Here is a 17,514-nt window from a genome sequence, read left to right on the forward strand (position 1 = left end):
GTGTTTGACATCTGAAGCCAGGGGAAAATGCAAAAGGCTATACAAATTCATGAGCGCTGCAGTGATATTAAGGCAGTGCACCCTTTGAGAGATTCTAACTAGAGCAGAGCTCGTAAATCACTCCTCGTCTGAGACACACCGGCTCTTCTAAAACAGTGCTGCGTTGTCAGCCACCACAGCATTTACATGTACTTAGATGACATTTGGATTGCTGTACATGGATTTACATGTACATGGATGACACTTGGACACGTGGGTACTTTTAAGTCCCTTGTTTGCATATCCTTTGCTAATGTTTGCACAGTGACGAACATAAGTGTCTGTAGTGCCACTTCTCCAGAACATTGTAAAGCCCTCGGAGGAGTTCACTCAATTGAACAAATGCAGAAAATATTGCTTGTAGTACCAAATAATTCAGGGCCTGTATACATTAAATTTACAAATTTAGTAGTAGTAGTAGTACTTAGGACTATATGCACGGTCACATGATTTTATAAACCAACTATCAACATGGTCCAATCTGATACATATAACACTGCACTGTCTTTTTACACCAGAAGTGTCTGTCCAGTATGCATAAATTATATTACGATGACAAAAAACAAACACAAAACATGTATGATTATCATTGGCACAGATGAATTGCAGCTCATATAATTGGTGCATTTCCGAATTGAACATCACTAAGACCGGAACCTATAATGTCTGGAGATGGTCAGCCAACGTGGTCCTGATGAAATTAAAAAGCCCATGTAACCTCTGCATCCAATTTTCCATGTGGGTGCCTTTTGCTGATTTGATCGTAATGATGGATAGAGGACATTAGACTGAGCATTTCAAGCACGCTTTGGCAACTGGCATCCGTGCTAAGGTTCACATCATGTTTTTGGACTTTATTTTGGATATTCATTTCCTGTAATTCAGCTAATATAAATTTGATATTGGCTCACTCTGTAGCGGTAGGAATGGCGGAGTCTAATGCCTTCGACATGATAAACAGGGAAGCTAGTCTGCTTCACCCAATCAACTATGATGGTGAAAAACCGGTGCAGTGTGCCCTGTCCAGTGCAACACAGCACAGTGATAGATCATTTCTGTCATCAGGGTCTATTTGACCTAGTTCATGATGTCATGGCACTTGTATTTGGTATACCATGAAATATGAAATTAGTAATAAAAAGAAAAACAGTATTAAAAAATTTTGAATATTCAATTAAAACATTTAAAGACCTCAAATTGTCTCCATAAAAAGATATGTAGTTTAGGAATAGGCAAGATTAAGAGAGGGAATAAAGAGCTCCAGTGTCCTCTGGGTTCACATGACAGTTACTTCTGACTTAAAATGTGAGTGGGTTCAAATGAAACATGAACTTAACTTTCACACAATGCAAATATATGGATATTCAGACTCCCTAGTTTGGTTTGGTCTGACCAACAGTCACAAACATTCAGCAGTGGCAACCTGCACCAGTTGTTAAATTTCTCCACTTCGTAAATGACAAATGTGATGAAAATGCATAATCTGTCCTTTACTTTTTTCCACCAATCGAAATACACAATTAGGCTCAAACTAATTGTAGCTTCAGAATAACTATATATGAGATTGAATGAACCTGAGCAAATGTGAGTGACCCAAATGCCTAAATATCTCTCCATCCCACTGCTACAAAAAAATCTAGGGCAAAGCCTGCACTGTCCTCGCCTATCATCACCAGTACAATGAACCATTCTTTTAAGGCCATTCTCTTTTTCCATGTGACTATTCTTTGGCACCATCTCTCAGAGTGACAATATAATATATCAAATGCTGGCCGGGGTCAATCAGTTCAGATATGAAATGACATATTGCAGTGAATTGCAGTAAAATCAGCTCCATTTTCTGTAGCTATATGTAAATTACAACTGTGGATTTAAGTGTAGGCTGCCAATCACAGACAAAATTAATACATTTGTGATTTTCTGTGTTTATGACGTCATGTGAATTACTAAGACATCCATGCAATTACACACCGACTTCATAAAGACTACTGGTTCCCATCTAACCAAATTACGTTGTGACAGACAACCACAGATTGTTAGTTTTGTTGTCCCAGCTGGAAAAGTGAAATCCCAGGATCCGTCACTACAACACAACTTTGTAACTTCAGTTGGTAGCCTACATTTTGTGGCAACGTAAAAGGGGAGAAGTTTGTCTAAAGTACAATTAAAATATCATATTTATTATTCAATTTGTGAAATTTAATCAACTATAATGCCATTAATTTTAAAATCACTTGCTTTAACAGACACACTTCTGATTTGGACTTACTAATGTAGCAGCTTCTTGGATAGCGGCATTACCACAGATAGCAAACATGGTTACAGTTGCGCCTCACACCAAAACAACATAAAACAACTGTTGTAGAATTAGGCACTGACATGTAACTTAATATAATGTAATGTGGATAAGATAAACTCGCCTAAAATAACAAGGTTTTACCAAACGAGTCTTGTCAGATTTCCACAACAACTATTCAAAAGCTGGCCGCATAATTTGTAGTTTACCTAAATAAAAATCATACGTCGCAGGATGGTAATTTGGTATTACTATCAGAACAAGGTAACTACAATATGGTGAGTGAAATAGGCAGTGCAGGGGCAACAGAAGTTAAAAGGTCGTCAGCTGGTAAGTCATGAGATTCCCAGAAAGCCTCTGGTACGCAATGCGTTAGCTGAAGTTCTGTTCTGCTGCTCTGAGGCTCACCAAAAGGCCCACATGAATTCTTTAGACACCCTCTTTTGATTGCAAGTCACGTCCAAGAGCATAGGGCAATAAACACAGGTGATAAAAATGATCAAGATCCCCGTTGGCAGCACCTGCTAGATGTGATCAAGTCCACAAAACACGGCCAGACACAGAGATAAAGAGGGAGGTAAATCACTGGAGTGGACATATTGTCAGTGCCAAGCTTCACATTCTCAGCCAAAGCTATCAGAGGCAGTTGGCCCTATAGAATCTGATTGGGAGCGTGGCCCCTCAGCATCAAGCCACATGTGGTACACAAACTATTACAGAACATGTTCAAAATCTAATTAAGACTTTCAAAACTTTGCTTGATAACTCCGTGCTCCAATTTGAAAAAATGCAGGTGCATTAAACCTCCTGACACAAAACTCTGCAGTGATTCCAAAACTGGCATATATTTCCATGCTAAAATGTCTTGTTTTGACAAACAGTCAGTCTCACAGCTGGAAGCTGACAGAGTCAGCCTGTATCTGTTGGTCCTCTGTGATTCCTAACATCCTTTGTCTGTGATTTAGAGGCAACTGAAAGCAATGTTTTGCTGCTCAATGGTAATTGGCTGCAAAAACACAGAGGGAGAGAAAGCAAGATTTGAGCCCAAATGTCTTTGTCATAGGCTACAAAAGCGCCTGTGTCACAGGCCCATAGTGATTAAAAGCTCATTATTTACACTTGGAGAAATGAGGATATGTAGGCTATACCTGTTGCACTGCATGATCCAATACTGTTGCCGACTGTCCTGACACCCTTTTATGTGGAATACAACTGAGCAAAAAACACATTTCTTTAAATGATAGAAAAGCTATAGCCTTCCTCTGTTGTACCATTCACCACCCGCTCATTTGTTCAAGAAACAAAGCAAAACAAAACAAAAAAAGGAAGTGAGCCACATGAACAGCAGCAACAACACAAGGCAATAATGTCCTTTTAGATTTGTGTAATGCAGTTCAGAAGAGACTAGAGGCCCTATACTGAATAATTTACTCTAATGAAATCACTATGGCAAATAAACCCTTTTTAACCCATGTGAGGCTGTCAGCTGAAAATAAGAACGATCCGTCTCAGTTGATATTTACAGTGGACAGGAATGTTTCATCCATAATTGCAGTCAAATTTGGTGTGAAATTGAAAAAGCCCTGTTTTCAGAAGAATTCATTCATTGCATAACAAGGCAGGCTGATCAGAATCAGGTCAAGTCAAGTTTATTTATATAGCCCTTTATCACAATATATTCTAATTCGGCCAACACAGTGGAGTGAATTGTACATTTGGTCTAAATTCATTCCCGGAGGAGCAAGGGCAAAATACATCTTCTGACGAGAAAGAGCATTAAGAGTACTGGTGGTCCAACACTGTTACATGTAAATTATATTTATAGGACATATAGGACAGAATGATGCCTTTGCAAAAACAATCCTCCTGTGTAGGCGCTTTATTATATGGGTTCAAGTAGAGAAAACAGAAAAGAAAGTCCAATTTAAACAAGAAATACAGCTAACAACTAATTCAAACACTTATTTAAAACTTAAAATATAAAAGCCATCATGCTGACTTTTAAGTAATGAAATCCTAGAATGATGAAAACGGCAATTTTGGAAGAGCTTGATGAAGACGGCGTAAAGCAGCATTCAATCTGCGTTCAACAGGAAACTTAATATTACTACTGAGGTCCATAAAGCACACATGCGGAGAGTAATATAAACCGCACACACCCGAGAATGGTGCAGACTCATTTGTATCGTCATGCTCTCTAATGAAAAGTAGCTGTCATGCAGCTATCTGGGTGAGAAGCTTCCATTAAAGTAACTCTGTTGTAAACCTGTTTGCATCATGTGCCAAGGTCTGCCTGTAACAAGTGTTGAATCCTAGCAAGTTGCCCGAGGCGCTGAGTGCCTGCTGGTGTTCAGATGTAGCGGTGTATGGTGGAGTTTGGAGACTCTTGTCCTTCCCTCAGTGAAAAAGGCTTAACACATGCTTTATGGCAGATGGCTGGATGGATGCAGCCTTTATAGTTCCCCTCACAATCCCACAGAAGTGGAAAGTGGGTGCTAGCCTGTCTGGGGGCATTTGTTGGGGGAAAGTCAGCGCAGCTCAGTGAACGGTAAACAGTCTACTGTCTGCTTAACCATCTGTCCCTTTCTCCGGGGGCTCTTCATCGACAAATTTATCCGTCCGCTGGCAAGGGAACCTGTAGGTTGTGCTTTACTCCCACCATGAATTCCTCTTGCCAAAGTGCCCTCAAAAGGTAGGTGGGATGTTCAACTTCAGCTTCATACGAAAGGAAAGCCCGGTTAAAAAAAATGACAGGAGCGGAGCACCTTAGTGCCGAGCTGCGTTTCCATATCACACGATGACAGGGAAATTTAATCTGAGATATGTGCCTTCCCTGATTACCGTCTTTAGCTCCTAAAATAGAGGGCCTAATGGGACAAAGTGAATTATGACACCCAAATATCATTAAAGCACGGCGCACCACCTGGGCCCCGGACACTTTCCAAACGCCGTCCGAGGCTTCTCCAGGTCTGTTGATCCATGCCAGAGGGAATTGGACAGATGGTGGTAAACATATCAAGCTGTTGTGCAACTCCCTCCCACCTCCATTAAGAAAAAAGAATATATTACACATGCACGCTTCTCCATGAAACTTGTTGTTTGCTGTGTGTGGATGTTGCTACGGTTGTTGCCTGTTTAGTTCTGTTTTCTGTTTATGTATGTTTTTGTGGTCCATCAGTTGTATGCTTTCTTTATTGTTGCCACTGTAACATATCTCTGTAAAATGAACTTGCACTAAGTAAGATTTTTATCTAAAAATACACCTGTCTTATCAGCCTAAATCACAAAATGGGGCTACAATAGAGAATCCCCCAATCCCAGCTAGGTGAGACCCCATAGATTCGCCCTATTTGCCCAAATGAAGTTCTGGTGTAGGATGTGGACTTTTCTCCGCCCACATGAAGTGACAAATCAAAATTTAAGAGCGAAATCCAAAACTGTCTCCTAAACAGCAGTGAGTGCTATGTTCATAGAAAGCTGGACTCACAAATGTTGGATCTTTAGCCTCGTTCATCCCTTTGGTTTGGTATGTACTTGGTTTAATTTCTCATTAATGTGCAGACAGAAAAATCCTGGAAACAAAATGTTACACTGCACAATTCGGGGCGGGCATTCTGGGTACTGTACGAACTCAAATGACAGAACCCACTGAGAATATATTCAGTGTTTTCCATTCATAGATTTGTTTGTGGCAGCGCAGCCACAATATCACACGGGCCCAACACAAATAGATTACCCAAAGTGATACAGTAACTTCATAACATCATTTCTTGTGCTGCATCAACACAATCCTCCCCACTGCTTGATCCTGTTCCCCCCCCCCCCCCCCCCCCCCCCCGGCCTGTCACCACCACAGAGAACCTGCCTGAAATGCTGCATTCACAACAGTGAGAACATCCAACTAAACCAGGTTAGGGGCTTGGAGACTTTATTAAAAAGTTGTGGCATCGCTGTAGCTGATAAAAGCTTGGCTGGAGTGCGCAAGCTAAATGGAGGATTAGCAGTCTTGTGCTCACCTTTTTTCCTGTTGAAGGCGCGGTTCATAGTGGAAAAGTTGCGTCTTTGCGGTCCCTCCTGAGTATCTGCCAATATTCCACCTGGAAAAGCAGCGGGGGGGGGGGGGGGACAAAGTTAAAAATGGGTTTGACCTCAAGCTTTCACTAAAAAAGAGAAAGTCTAAAACAAACAGACAGTCTGAAGCTCTCTCTGTGAAAATCCCTCTCAGAGTGAGGCAATGTTTATGAGTAGTCTAGCTGTCAGAATGGATGCCAATCAAAATCCAGGTCCATCTGCACTGCATTTGTTTACCACCGGGCCACATCACATTCACCATCTGTGGAGGGTCTGGTACTTTAAATGCTGTGAGTTTGTGAATAATCAAGCGCTCATTGTCTTTATAGTTTCGGGGGGCACAGAACATGTTAACACTTTGGAAGAAAGATACAACTATGGTGATTCCTATCAAAGGCGAATAATAGTGTCTCACAGTGAAAAAATGCAATATTGTTTACCATTATTATTCTAATCTTCCTAACAGAACTCATGTCTAACGGCTACATTTTCAATTAAGTCGACACTACACATTCCACTGCAAAGTTTAACAAAAAAAAATGAACATTACCGGGCGTGGAACCAAAAACCTGATCCGCAAAGATTAGTCATAGCGAGAGATGCCAGTGTTGAAGTTGAGTGTATTGTTACTAATAACCTCCAGATTTCTGTCAGCATTAAAGCTGCCTCGCACACAAACAGCAGGGGTATGCATTATTATTCTGCAGTTATGTTGAAATACTGGATAAAGTAAGAGATGAACGTGGCTTTATGGTAAAAGGTCTTTTTCTTTATTTTTTCAACATGAGAGTGTCCGCTGTCCACCCACCATCTTATTAGCGCTCAAGACTTTAGTAGCAGAAACGTAACACAGATCCTCTAACATAGCAACAGGTGGGCTGACACTGTGCTGCATTAATAAATAAACAGTTACTCTTTTACTGATGCGAAAAAGTCAAAACAGGTCTGAAATTTGACAGCTTGGCCTTGGCTGGATTCAAACCTTGGCTGCATTCAAACCTTGGCTGCATTCAAACCCATGTATCATCTGTCTATGGACAGTTCCCCAGGCAAGCTCAGCGATCCGCTTGACTGCCAGACACCCTGTCCAGGACCAGGTTAAGGTAGCTGTGAGGCTGTAAGGCTGCTTCAAAAGCAATTTTCTTTACTCTTTTACTGTGGCAAAATATGCACGGCCTGCCTTATAATAGCTATTTCAATCACCGCCTTTGCAGGCAAATTCACTTTTGCACAGGCTATTTAGAAAATGAATGGAATTTTTCCATCTCTGACATTTTGTATTTATCAAGGGAACTCTGGGTTTTTAGTGAATAGAAAAAGCAGAAGCCTGCTTGTGCCCAAACACTAAGCTGCACACTGCATATATGCTCCAACAAACTGATAAAACTTAAGATTCAAATTTAGATTTATGAATAATATATTAGTCTTAAAGTGAAAATTTGAGTAGCTGCACTGGGCCTGGCTAGTCACATGGAATTAAAAAAGAAAAAGTTTCGAAGTTTAAGTTTTAAGCATGCTGAAAGAAAGCAATTTCAACAGATACGATTGAATGTGGCACCAATGGTCACTATCAATTATTATTATTATTATATACTTTTAGGGAAACATGGGCTGCCTTGAATACTTGAATATAAACATCGATATATACAGTACTTGTGTAATAAACGCCTCTATCTCACACCAGTGATGTTAGCGCTTGTGTTTCTAAAAATTAAGCTTCCTGTCAAAAAGAGGATGTTTCTCCCCCCTCCCTGTCCCTGGCGTTGCTCCTTATGCATTTATTTTCTCTTTAGTTTCACTGAAGAGGATAAACATGTTGGAAGTGATTTTTCCATTGGCCTTTCCCTCATTCCACCGTCTGCCATTACAAGAACCTCTGAATGCTGTAGCTTTGTTTGTGCTGCAGGAACAGCGCCATCTTCCTGTTTTGTGCCATAAAGAAATCTCCCTTTGTGCTTTAAAGCAACGCAGCAACTTCCCACCAAATCCCACCTGGTGTAAAAAAAAATCCAGTGTAGAGGCTGCCAATCTTCTCAGCGATGGTCACATTTGTTTATGGTAATTAAACCAATGTCTCAAAATATGGTAATGATTTATTGATGTTAAAATGCAACACATAGCACCTTTCAATAAAAGGTCCATTTCAGAAGCAAAGGATAAAATCATTGAAGGTAATCAGTTCATTAGCATTTCTTGATTGGGGTACAATGGTCTACAGATTTCTGTCAATCTGAGTCCATTTTTAGAGACTTTACTGCAATGGCTTTACTGGGAGCATACAGAGCACAGGTACAGCGTGAAGCATGACACATAATGAGGCTCCTGCAGGAGGGCAAATCACATGTCTGCCCAGTGAAAAGGCCTGTGATTTCAAGGCTGCAGCTGAGGTGGGGTGTGGTGCCAAGGACACAGAGAGAATACAGACATTTGAAAAATGGGAACAAACATGGGGTTTGACAGCTATAGGCATGGAGGGAGTGTGTGCTGTGCGGCGCCTGGTATGATGCACAAACACCAATTAAGAGCTCGAGGTAGATGAATCCAGGCAGAAAACAGACTTATATGTGAGAAGCGTAATCTCACAGTAGTCTTTGGGTCTGAGAATAAAGCTAAATAGCAAAGTATATAGCTGAGACAAATACAAACTTAGACAAATAATTCAAAGTAACACTGGAGGTTCATGAGTCACGAGTTGTTTTGACAGAATAGCAATAAGGTGCCATTGCAAAATGATGGAGTCATACTATTGACTCAATTGTCTTTCTACTTTCTGGGAAGAGACTGGAGATGCACAAGCAAATCATCTTTGTTAGCAAAGAAACTTTTGCAACAGAGCTCCTATTATTTCTGAATTTGCATAGAAAAAGGCTCCGCAGTGATATGCAATTGTCTCCTCGACCTGACAAAATGGTGAAAAGCTATGAGCTATGTAAGAAATAAGATATATAATGATACTTTGCATGTAATATAGAGGCCTTGAGGTTTGCAGATACAAGTTTTAACGTTGCATTACGCCTCTCAATGTAAGGAGATATTTTTTTTGGCGACAGAGGCCTTCTGGAGGGATGGAGAAAACTTAAATGGAACAAGCTACAGGGTGGGGACTGGGACATTCCGAAGTCTGCCAAAACAGAATAGCTTTGCTGCTGAAAAAGACAGCTTGTGTTCCTTATTTACGGGCCCAGCAGCACGCTGCCGTCGGAAAGGCACTGCAGAGGCAAACGAACAAGGACACTGGTATTGTTTACAATCCACCAGAGACAGGGGGCAGCTCATGCCGCAGATCCCAAACACCAAACTATTTGGGGAAATCTGGATTGCCGAATTAAGACCTGGGTATAGAATTGCAGGAGTCCCACTTATTGCATGCTAACTGCACTGCTGCCTTCATCTGCCATCTACTTCCTCTCGCTCCCCTTGACTCTAGGATTACCTTTAAGCCTTCTTATGGGCCTACCAAGGCAGGAATAGTACAATGACCAAAGTAATGAATGAACAACCAAGACCAGCAAGACCAACAAGAATGAATGAGGCAAAGAAAAAAAAAAAATTTCTAATGCTAATAGCCCTTAATTCTCCACTGCACCGTCTGGGCCCACCAGTTAGGTTTCAAACGCATGACAGAATAAGTATTTTCAGGTCAACATTGCAATTATGTACTTTACATTTACACAGTTAATGAATAAAATAAATTCTAGCACACTGAGTGAAGATAAAGGATGTTGCTGAACTGGCAGGCACGCAAAATCAGCCAAAAATAAATTCTGATATCATGAATTATGAACTAACCTTTAATAGCTGTGGAAGTTCTTTAAAGCTTAAGGCAGAGGCTGCTCTCAATTTCAAATGGTGCATTTACTGGGAACCACGGGGGAATGCCCTGCCAGACAGAAACTGGTTACCTTTTGTGTGTATTCCTGAGGTATCGTGGTGTAATGTAACGTCTGGTCTGACACCTAGCTGTGAGATCACTCGTTTTGATTGACAGCCGCAGCGTTTGGCCTGTTTTAATAGCTTCCCGTCTGGTGATTCAACAGCACTCCCTTGGGTGAACTGCAGCCCCCAAAACACACACACACACACACACACACACACACACACACAGAGCCTTAGCACTGAGCTGCAAACTTCCTCAGTCTCCCATCGATGTTTACCAGCTGTGGTGAAAGCACCAGGTCAGGTATGCTCCATTCCGGAACTGTGTGTGTGTGTGTGTGTATCTCTGTGTGTGTATCTGTGTGTGTGTGTGTGTGTGTGTGTGTGTGTGTACATGTCCACAAAGTGAGTGTGTTAAGAGTTAGAGTGTCTTTTAAATTGCTCCCGAGGGATGACAGAGACCATATGTGGTTTACAGTTTGCTCACTTGACTGATCATCTGGGGACACATTTATGCTCAGGAAACTTACAACACTGCATTAACATTATTGGGTCTGATAATAAAAATAAATGGGCATGCAAATAATGCCACTTAACACCTCAAAAATGCAGTTTCATTAGCATTAAAGAGGATATCGAAACATACTGGGTGGACGTTTACAATATCCATGACTTATGAGGCCAGTCAGAGTCATTAAGGACAAAGAATATGTAGTCTGAGTTTTGTTGCTGCAACTACAGAAGAATAGTGGCAAACACACAAGCAAATACCAAATACTTCACTAAATGAAGAACACATTTATCAACCCAAACAACTGAGGAACTTGCACCGAAAAAACATGTCCAAGGTTTCACAATTCATCTTCAGTGACTCAAACATTTGGAATTTAGCTGGGGAAAGAAAGTTTCTGGAAATGAGTGTGACCTACTTTGACCCTGTGAAGTCCTCTCTCAAGCCCAGAGATCAATCCACGAATGAAAAGCAATCCGAATGCACAAGTGTGGCAAAAGATGAGAATGTAACGCTGAAAAAGTTTGTGTTAAAAAACAAGAAGTTAACGTCCCATTTTTAAAAGCCTCTCAGCCAGTCACTAATCTGACCCATATGCGCTAAAAAGGCAGCCAGCTTTTGACATGGGATAGAAACATGCGCTGCGGTCCCAACATAATGCCTCGGAAAAGAAAAGCAACAAAGATCCTTTGTTTTCTCCGCTTTGCTTTCACCCCGGCTCTGGAATCTTGCTTGCTAAGCGCGGCACGTTAGACATCGCAACAACAATCTGTTTATGAATTTAGCCCCGGAATTCCTCAGTTGAATCGACCGCGGTGTCTCGGTGTCTAAGCTAAAACTCAGCCTTGCTCTCTCTCAAAGCCTGGCGCTCTTACTCAAGACTCCCACGTATCAAATGCGGCAAACCCTTACCGAGCGCTGACAAAGATTATCAAAGACAAACCGGCGCTGCCCTTTGCACGGAGAAGGAAAAAACAAAAGTTGTAAGAACAGAAACGTGCAAAACAACAACAGAGAGCTGAGATAAAAAAGCTACTTACTTGCCTTCAAACAGCGGTGGAATAGTGGAGAGGAAGTTCCAGCAGAGCCTAATAGTTTTCAGCTGTGGGCCAGATGGTGATACACTAAGGACTGCGGTAAGGAGAGATGATGGGGTTTGCAAACTCAACAAGAAGCTTTTGCCTAGACACACGATACCTGACATTCAAACTCGACTTCCTCCGCCCACAGTTTATCCAAAAGGATTCTTTTGCAGTTTTGTATGTGTGTAAAAAAAAAAATCCCCCAAAAAACAGCCTCCTTTTGACGAGAACAGTTTTGCTGAGATGCACAGTGGCATACCAGAGATGACCCATAAAAACCAACATGCCAGGGGTTGTGTTCTCACCCTTTTGCTCCTGTGACATGAATCACACTACGCGTCTCATATCGGCAACGGCCTTAGGTCAACTTCCCGCTCCAAGCTGACATCGCAGCAAAGAGCAGTGTGACCACAACATTATGAAGTAAAAGTCACAATACCTTTTCCAACACAAAGCCCTAAAAGCTTCCCTGTGAAATTATGTCAACTTAATAACACCCTGTCAGAAACTCTTTTCCACTGCAGCTGCGGAAATATTCGAGGTTGCAAACCGTGCATCCTGGCAGCTTGAACTGTGTTATACCACGCTGACACCCGACACTTGATTGTCCGTTTCATCTCCTGGAGATGAACTGCCTGGGACAGCTTCACAAGTGAGGAGCAGGGAGGGGGGGAGCAGGGGAAAGCACAATGCCGGAACCGACAAACAAACATCAGAAGCTGAAGGGCAATTTCTCTGCTCATTGGCGGCAGGGCAAAGAGCCATGCAGTGGTTTTATCTCTCCTCATTTGAAACCTCATGCAAACCCCGCTGCCCCGGGATCTAGCCCCCTGGGAAACTTCTGTCTGACACTGCATCCTTCACAGACTTCCTACTGTCTCAATAAAGACAAACTGCTCGAGTAAAGTGGGACTTGACCACTTTAGAAATTGTGAAAATCGATTTGAGAGTTGGAGATAAAAACAGTGTGCACATTTTAGACGAAAGAAAGAACATTCATGAGGGAGGTGGAATGTCCAAAGAAGGAAAAAAAGATTTGAAAAGACAAACAAAATAATGTTCAACAGAAAGTTCCAAAGAATGTTTGAGAGAGAAAAAAAAAAAAGGTATGAACTCAAATACAGCAGTAGACCACAGAGGTCTCCATGGAAACGTAGAAGATTTAAAGCCGTCAGGGGTCAAGAGCTAAAAAGGAATGTTTCTGCTTTAGCACTCGGTAAGTTTCATAATGATAGAGACATCCATCCCACTATAATGTGATAGTTATGACCCAGGCCCATATGAATCAATGTATCAGCATTACTGTGAATGCCTGCATACTCAAGGCTCTGCCATTTAGCTGCATGGCTTTGAATGAATTTGCATGAAATTCCGTACATGTGCTTAAAAAAAAAAAAAAAAAAAAAAAAAATCACACATACAGCTCTGCTTTGACTTGATTTTAGTGCGCTAAATCAGGTAACTGGGGTCAAGTTGCGTTGCCACCATCTCTATCATGTTGTGAAATTTCATGTGTCTAGCATGTAGCAACCCGGAAAAAATAGCTTTGGAGACATAATTAGGGAAATAATAGGGTTTCAGAAAAGAAAGAAGGAAAGAAAGACAGACAAATGGAAACACAACAAAGGTTACCAGTCACAAACAAATGCATTTGCCAGCCAATTTCCAAAGGTCCTTCAGCTACAATGGAAAACATGTATTTGGTCTTTTCACGATTTCCGGTTAGAGGTTTAGCTTGAAAGGGCCTTGGGTGGCAGCGTGTTTTTGCTGGCCAGCAGACCTCCTGTTTCTGCCTCTGAGACCATTTAAAACAGGGAGGGTCTCATGATTCTGGGTCTGGATTCTGGGTTTTCTCTCCACACTTTATTTTTCTAGGACTTTTCTCTGCTTTGCCCTGTATCATTTCATGTTTGTGTCTTGTATGAACAGCTGCGGCGAGGTAAGAAGAGTGGCTGGCCCAGACATTTTCCAGCTCTAGAAGTGGGGCCCTTCATGCTACACCATGTTAAAAAAAAACATGTATAGGAAAGAATGCTCAATTATACAGATGAAGTGGGTAAAAATAAACGACTTTTCACTGAATTGTGGGTGGAGTTACAGCATTTATTTGCACAGATATTTAGTGTTATTCATTGCTTTATTTATTGTCCACGATTAAACACTGCTTTTTATGATACATCATAGGTGATCAAGTATTTTTTCCATCAATGAAAGCTATATTTGCCTATATACATTATTATTGTATGGATAGTGAATTTCAAAGATTCAAAAGACACAAATAAGATTTCACAGAAAGTTTTGAAAAAAACATTTTTCAATGTTTACAGTTGCCCAGCTGCTCCTCAGGAACATTTTTGCACTCAAATGGCTGAAGTTAAACACAATACTGTTGAATCGTTTGTGTTTTCTTTTTAAAACTGATGTTTTCGAAGTATCTTCATCTTGCTACCAAGAATTTAACAGACCTAAGGTGTATTTTCAGTTACCCAATTCTCACAGGTACACACTCCAATGCAAAGGTATGAGATGAAACATTTATTATTGCATTGCTTGCTTAGTGTGCTGAATGTCACTGTGTGTGTGTGTGTGTGTGTATGTGTCAGGCTTGGAATTTCGTCATTTTAGGGGCAAGGCCATTTGGCCTTCGGTGTCACAAAATTTTTTAGGGCACGAAGGCCACATGCCAGGGCACAAAGGCCATTGAGTGAAATAAGAGGATTTGGAGCCTACAAATATCCTGTTAAGCCCGACAGACCTGGTACCGGGTCCTCCCCCGTGGCGTAGTTACGAAAAATCGCGATGGAAGATGGTCTAGTTATAGAAGATATGAATCTTATACTGTTTTGAAAACATGGGGTCTTCAGCTTTCAGAATCCGTAAACCAATTGTATGTTATCCAATATGTCTTATTACGAAGTATTGTAACAATAAAGTCGTACAAATATAAACTTCGTAAATATAAGAGCAAGTTGTGATCAAAAGATCCGGGATAATTTTCTCGTCAGTCTACAATAACATGCTTGCTTGGTATCGCTGGACACTAGAAATTCCGAGCTTTCCAATGACCCTAAACGCACCACGATTGGAACGATACAATACAACGTCCGGCATTTCCGGGGAAACGTAGCAGTCAAACTTCACATGTCACACTGACAAAAATCTATGTTCTTGCCAAAATATTTCACCAAGGCTTATGTTATTTTCGCCAAAAACAGCAGATTTTAGTTATTTACGTTTCTACCGTAAGTTTGACTCATAGCGATCTTCCGGGGATTTTCACCAGCCATTTCAGTCCAGACAGACTGGAGCTCTATGGTGGGAGCTCTGGCTCTTCGTCGCCATCTGGTGGCTGTATCGAAGTACTGACACCAATGAGCCATTATACCATTGTATTCCTCTGACTCTGACAGTAGCAGGGCACAAATGCCATGGTGGCCGTAGGGGCGTACGGGCATCACGGCCAGAGCGAGGGGCAACGACGGCCATGGACGCCGTGAAATTCCTACCCTGGTGTGTGTGTGTGTGTGTGTAGGAGAGGGCTGGGAGGCAGGAGTGTGCATCTCAGTGACAAGCATTTCAGTGGATTTTCATTGAGATTAGCAGCCTCCCAGTGATTTCTTTTCCATATGTGAGCTGCAGTAAGCGCCCCTGCAAGGTACAAATCTGTCATCACAGACATGTATTTTCAGTGGGCGTGGCTACTGAGCCTCCCAGCACCACTCATTGCATCCAAATTATGCTGGCTAGGGTCAAGAGTGAAAGCAGTCTTTTTTTTTTCCCGCTACTACTGTATATCACACCCATCTACACTACATTAACACAAGAATTTGCTGAGTTGAAATGATTTATATCCAACCTGCTCCTGATTTACTTGACTTTACAGTTATGTAAGCAGGAAATGAAACACTCCACAGGCCAATGAGTTTATATTTCTAGTTAATCTGCAGAGTAAAACACTCACAGTAAGTGTAAGTCTCAAGGTTATTTTCCAAGGTGAAAACTAATGGTGTGAAATTGAGTTTTAATTGGTCCACTGCATTGGGTCAGAGGTTCTTGAACTTTTGGAAATTCTGTGACTTTGGTTCTCGACCTACAGTTTGTGAAACCAGGCTTTAGAGTTTAAGGAGTGCACCCTACGTCACGAAGCAAGTTCAACATCGTCAGGATGTCTTTGCAATAACTGGCTTCACAAAACAAAACAATCGAAATACAGATCCAGAGCTGCATATTTAAGATCAGATAAGATGAAACTATTGATCCCCATGGGGGAATTAGGTTGTTGCAGCAGCAACAGAGTATAGGCACGCAACTAGAATATAAAAATGTAATAAAAAAAATAGTAGAAATTTAAAAAAAACAAAAGGAATAGACTATAAATAACTGTGGGGTTATGTGTGCATATGTTGCAGACAATTTCAACACGTTCAGTAGACTGGAAAAGTGGGAAGTATGGGAAAGAAATGAATTACTAACATTTATGCTTTTCTATTAAGAAGAACACACCATTATAATGAATACATATGAGCAATATAAAAACATTGCAACAGTAAACAGTAACGCTGGGGCCAAGGTTAGAGAGGACTGCAGGAGGATAATGTAAATGCGTAAATAAGCCGGGTTATCACCGCACCGTCGTTATGGAACAATAGGTGTACTTTTCATTGATACAATATTGTGTCATCACATTGTGGATAGAAAATCTTTTCATAGCCTAGAGTCTGCCTCATATTATTATATCTCTTATATAATAAATCGGCATGGAAAGCAAAGGGATTCTGCCGGTCTCTAAGTACCGTCGCCCTGCAAACGGCCCTCCTTACTATCTGTTCAGCCAATAGTTTCCCCCTGTGCATTTCTCTTTATTACTTGTTTTGTTCATATCGGGTTTTGTATATTACGTTTTTATAATGCAGGTGATTTTAATAAAGGCTACAAGATCCTCTAGAAGTGGTGATTTCATGTTTCCAGAGAGTTCATTGGTGAGGAGGCGGGCGTTTTATACGTTCGGATCTGATAGCCTGAACGTAACCCGCACCGGAGCAGGTTAGCTGTGCAGCCTACGTTACCATGGTGATGTATCCTGCTTACAAGTGAATCACCTTCCTGACATTGGGAAACTTCAGGTTAAAGCTGAAGTTACCTCACTAACCCCATTATCGAGCTTCGTAGTAAACCCTTCAGGGGAGCAAATAAAAAAACATGTTTTCCCACAAATAACACTGAAACATTTGTGAACACATATTTGTCTTATCTTTTCATGAGAAATGCGAAATGCTCAACAACATGAAAGAAAATGCTATCATGAGCAGTCAACTGTTGGCAGTCCTCACAGTAGATCAACATTCATTTAAAAAAAAATAAAAAAAAATAAAAAATTGATATATTACGCTGAAATCAATTTGCCTCCAAACTGTACAACAGGGAAACTCAATAGGTCATGCACTGGCCTTTCTTGCTGATTCTACAATCCCAGCAAACTAATTAAAAGGGACAAACCTGCAATGTCACCAGGTAAAAGGTGAAAACAGGAGGGCGTCTACAGGATACGGTTATCTAGTAACTGCAGAGCTGCACACTTGCTCTAGACAGCTCAGAAGGTCAGACTTTGCCAGCTGTTCTGGCCAATTTGTATGAACACA

At 41.2% G+C, this 17,514-nt stretch overlaps 1 protein-coding gene across 4 annotated transcripts in view; it reads right to left on the reverse strand.

Moving 5' to 3' along the window:
- gulp1a (GULP PTB domain containing engulfment adaptor 1a) overlaps positions 1-17,514 on the reverse strand; it is a 90,629-nt gene that overhangs the window by 19,850 nt on the left and 53,265 nt on the right. For 3 of the 4 annotated variants that reach the window (XM_071900886.2, XM_078285894.1, XM_078285893.1), the window contains one exon: positions 6,352-6,432. In XM_071900886.2, coding sequence (XP_071756987.1) covers positions 6,352-6,379 — 28 coding nt within the window. In that variant the 5' untranslated portion in view covers positions 6,380-6,432. Of the gene's footprint in view, positions 1-6,351; positions 6,433-11,211; positions 11,632-17,514 lie in introns of those variants that run through there. The other variant, XM_078285892.1, reaches the window with a different exon arrangement.

The sequence above is a fragment of the Centroberyx gerrardi genome, chromosome 10 (assembly GCF_048128805.1).
Source record: "Centroberyx gerrardi isolate f3 chromosome 10, fCenGer3.hap1.cur.20231027, whole genome shotgun sequence".
NCBI classification, from domain to species: domain Eukaryota; kingdom Metazoa; phylum Chordata; class Actinopteri; order Beryciformes; family Berycidae; genus Centroberyx; species Centroberyx gerrardi.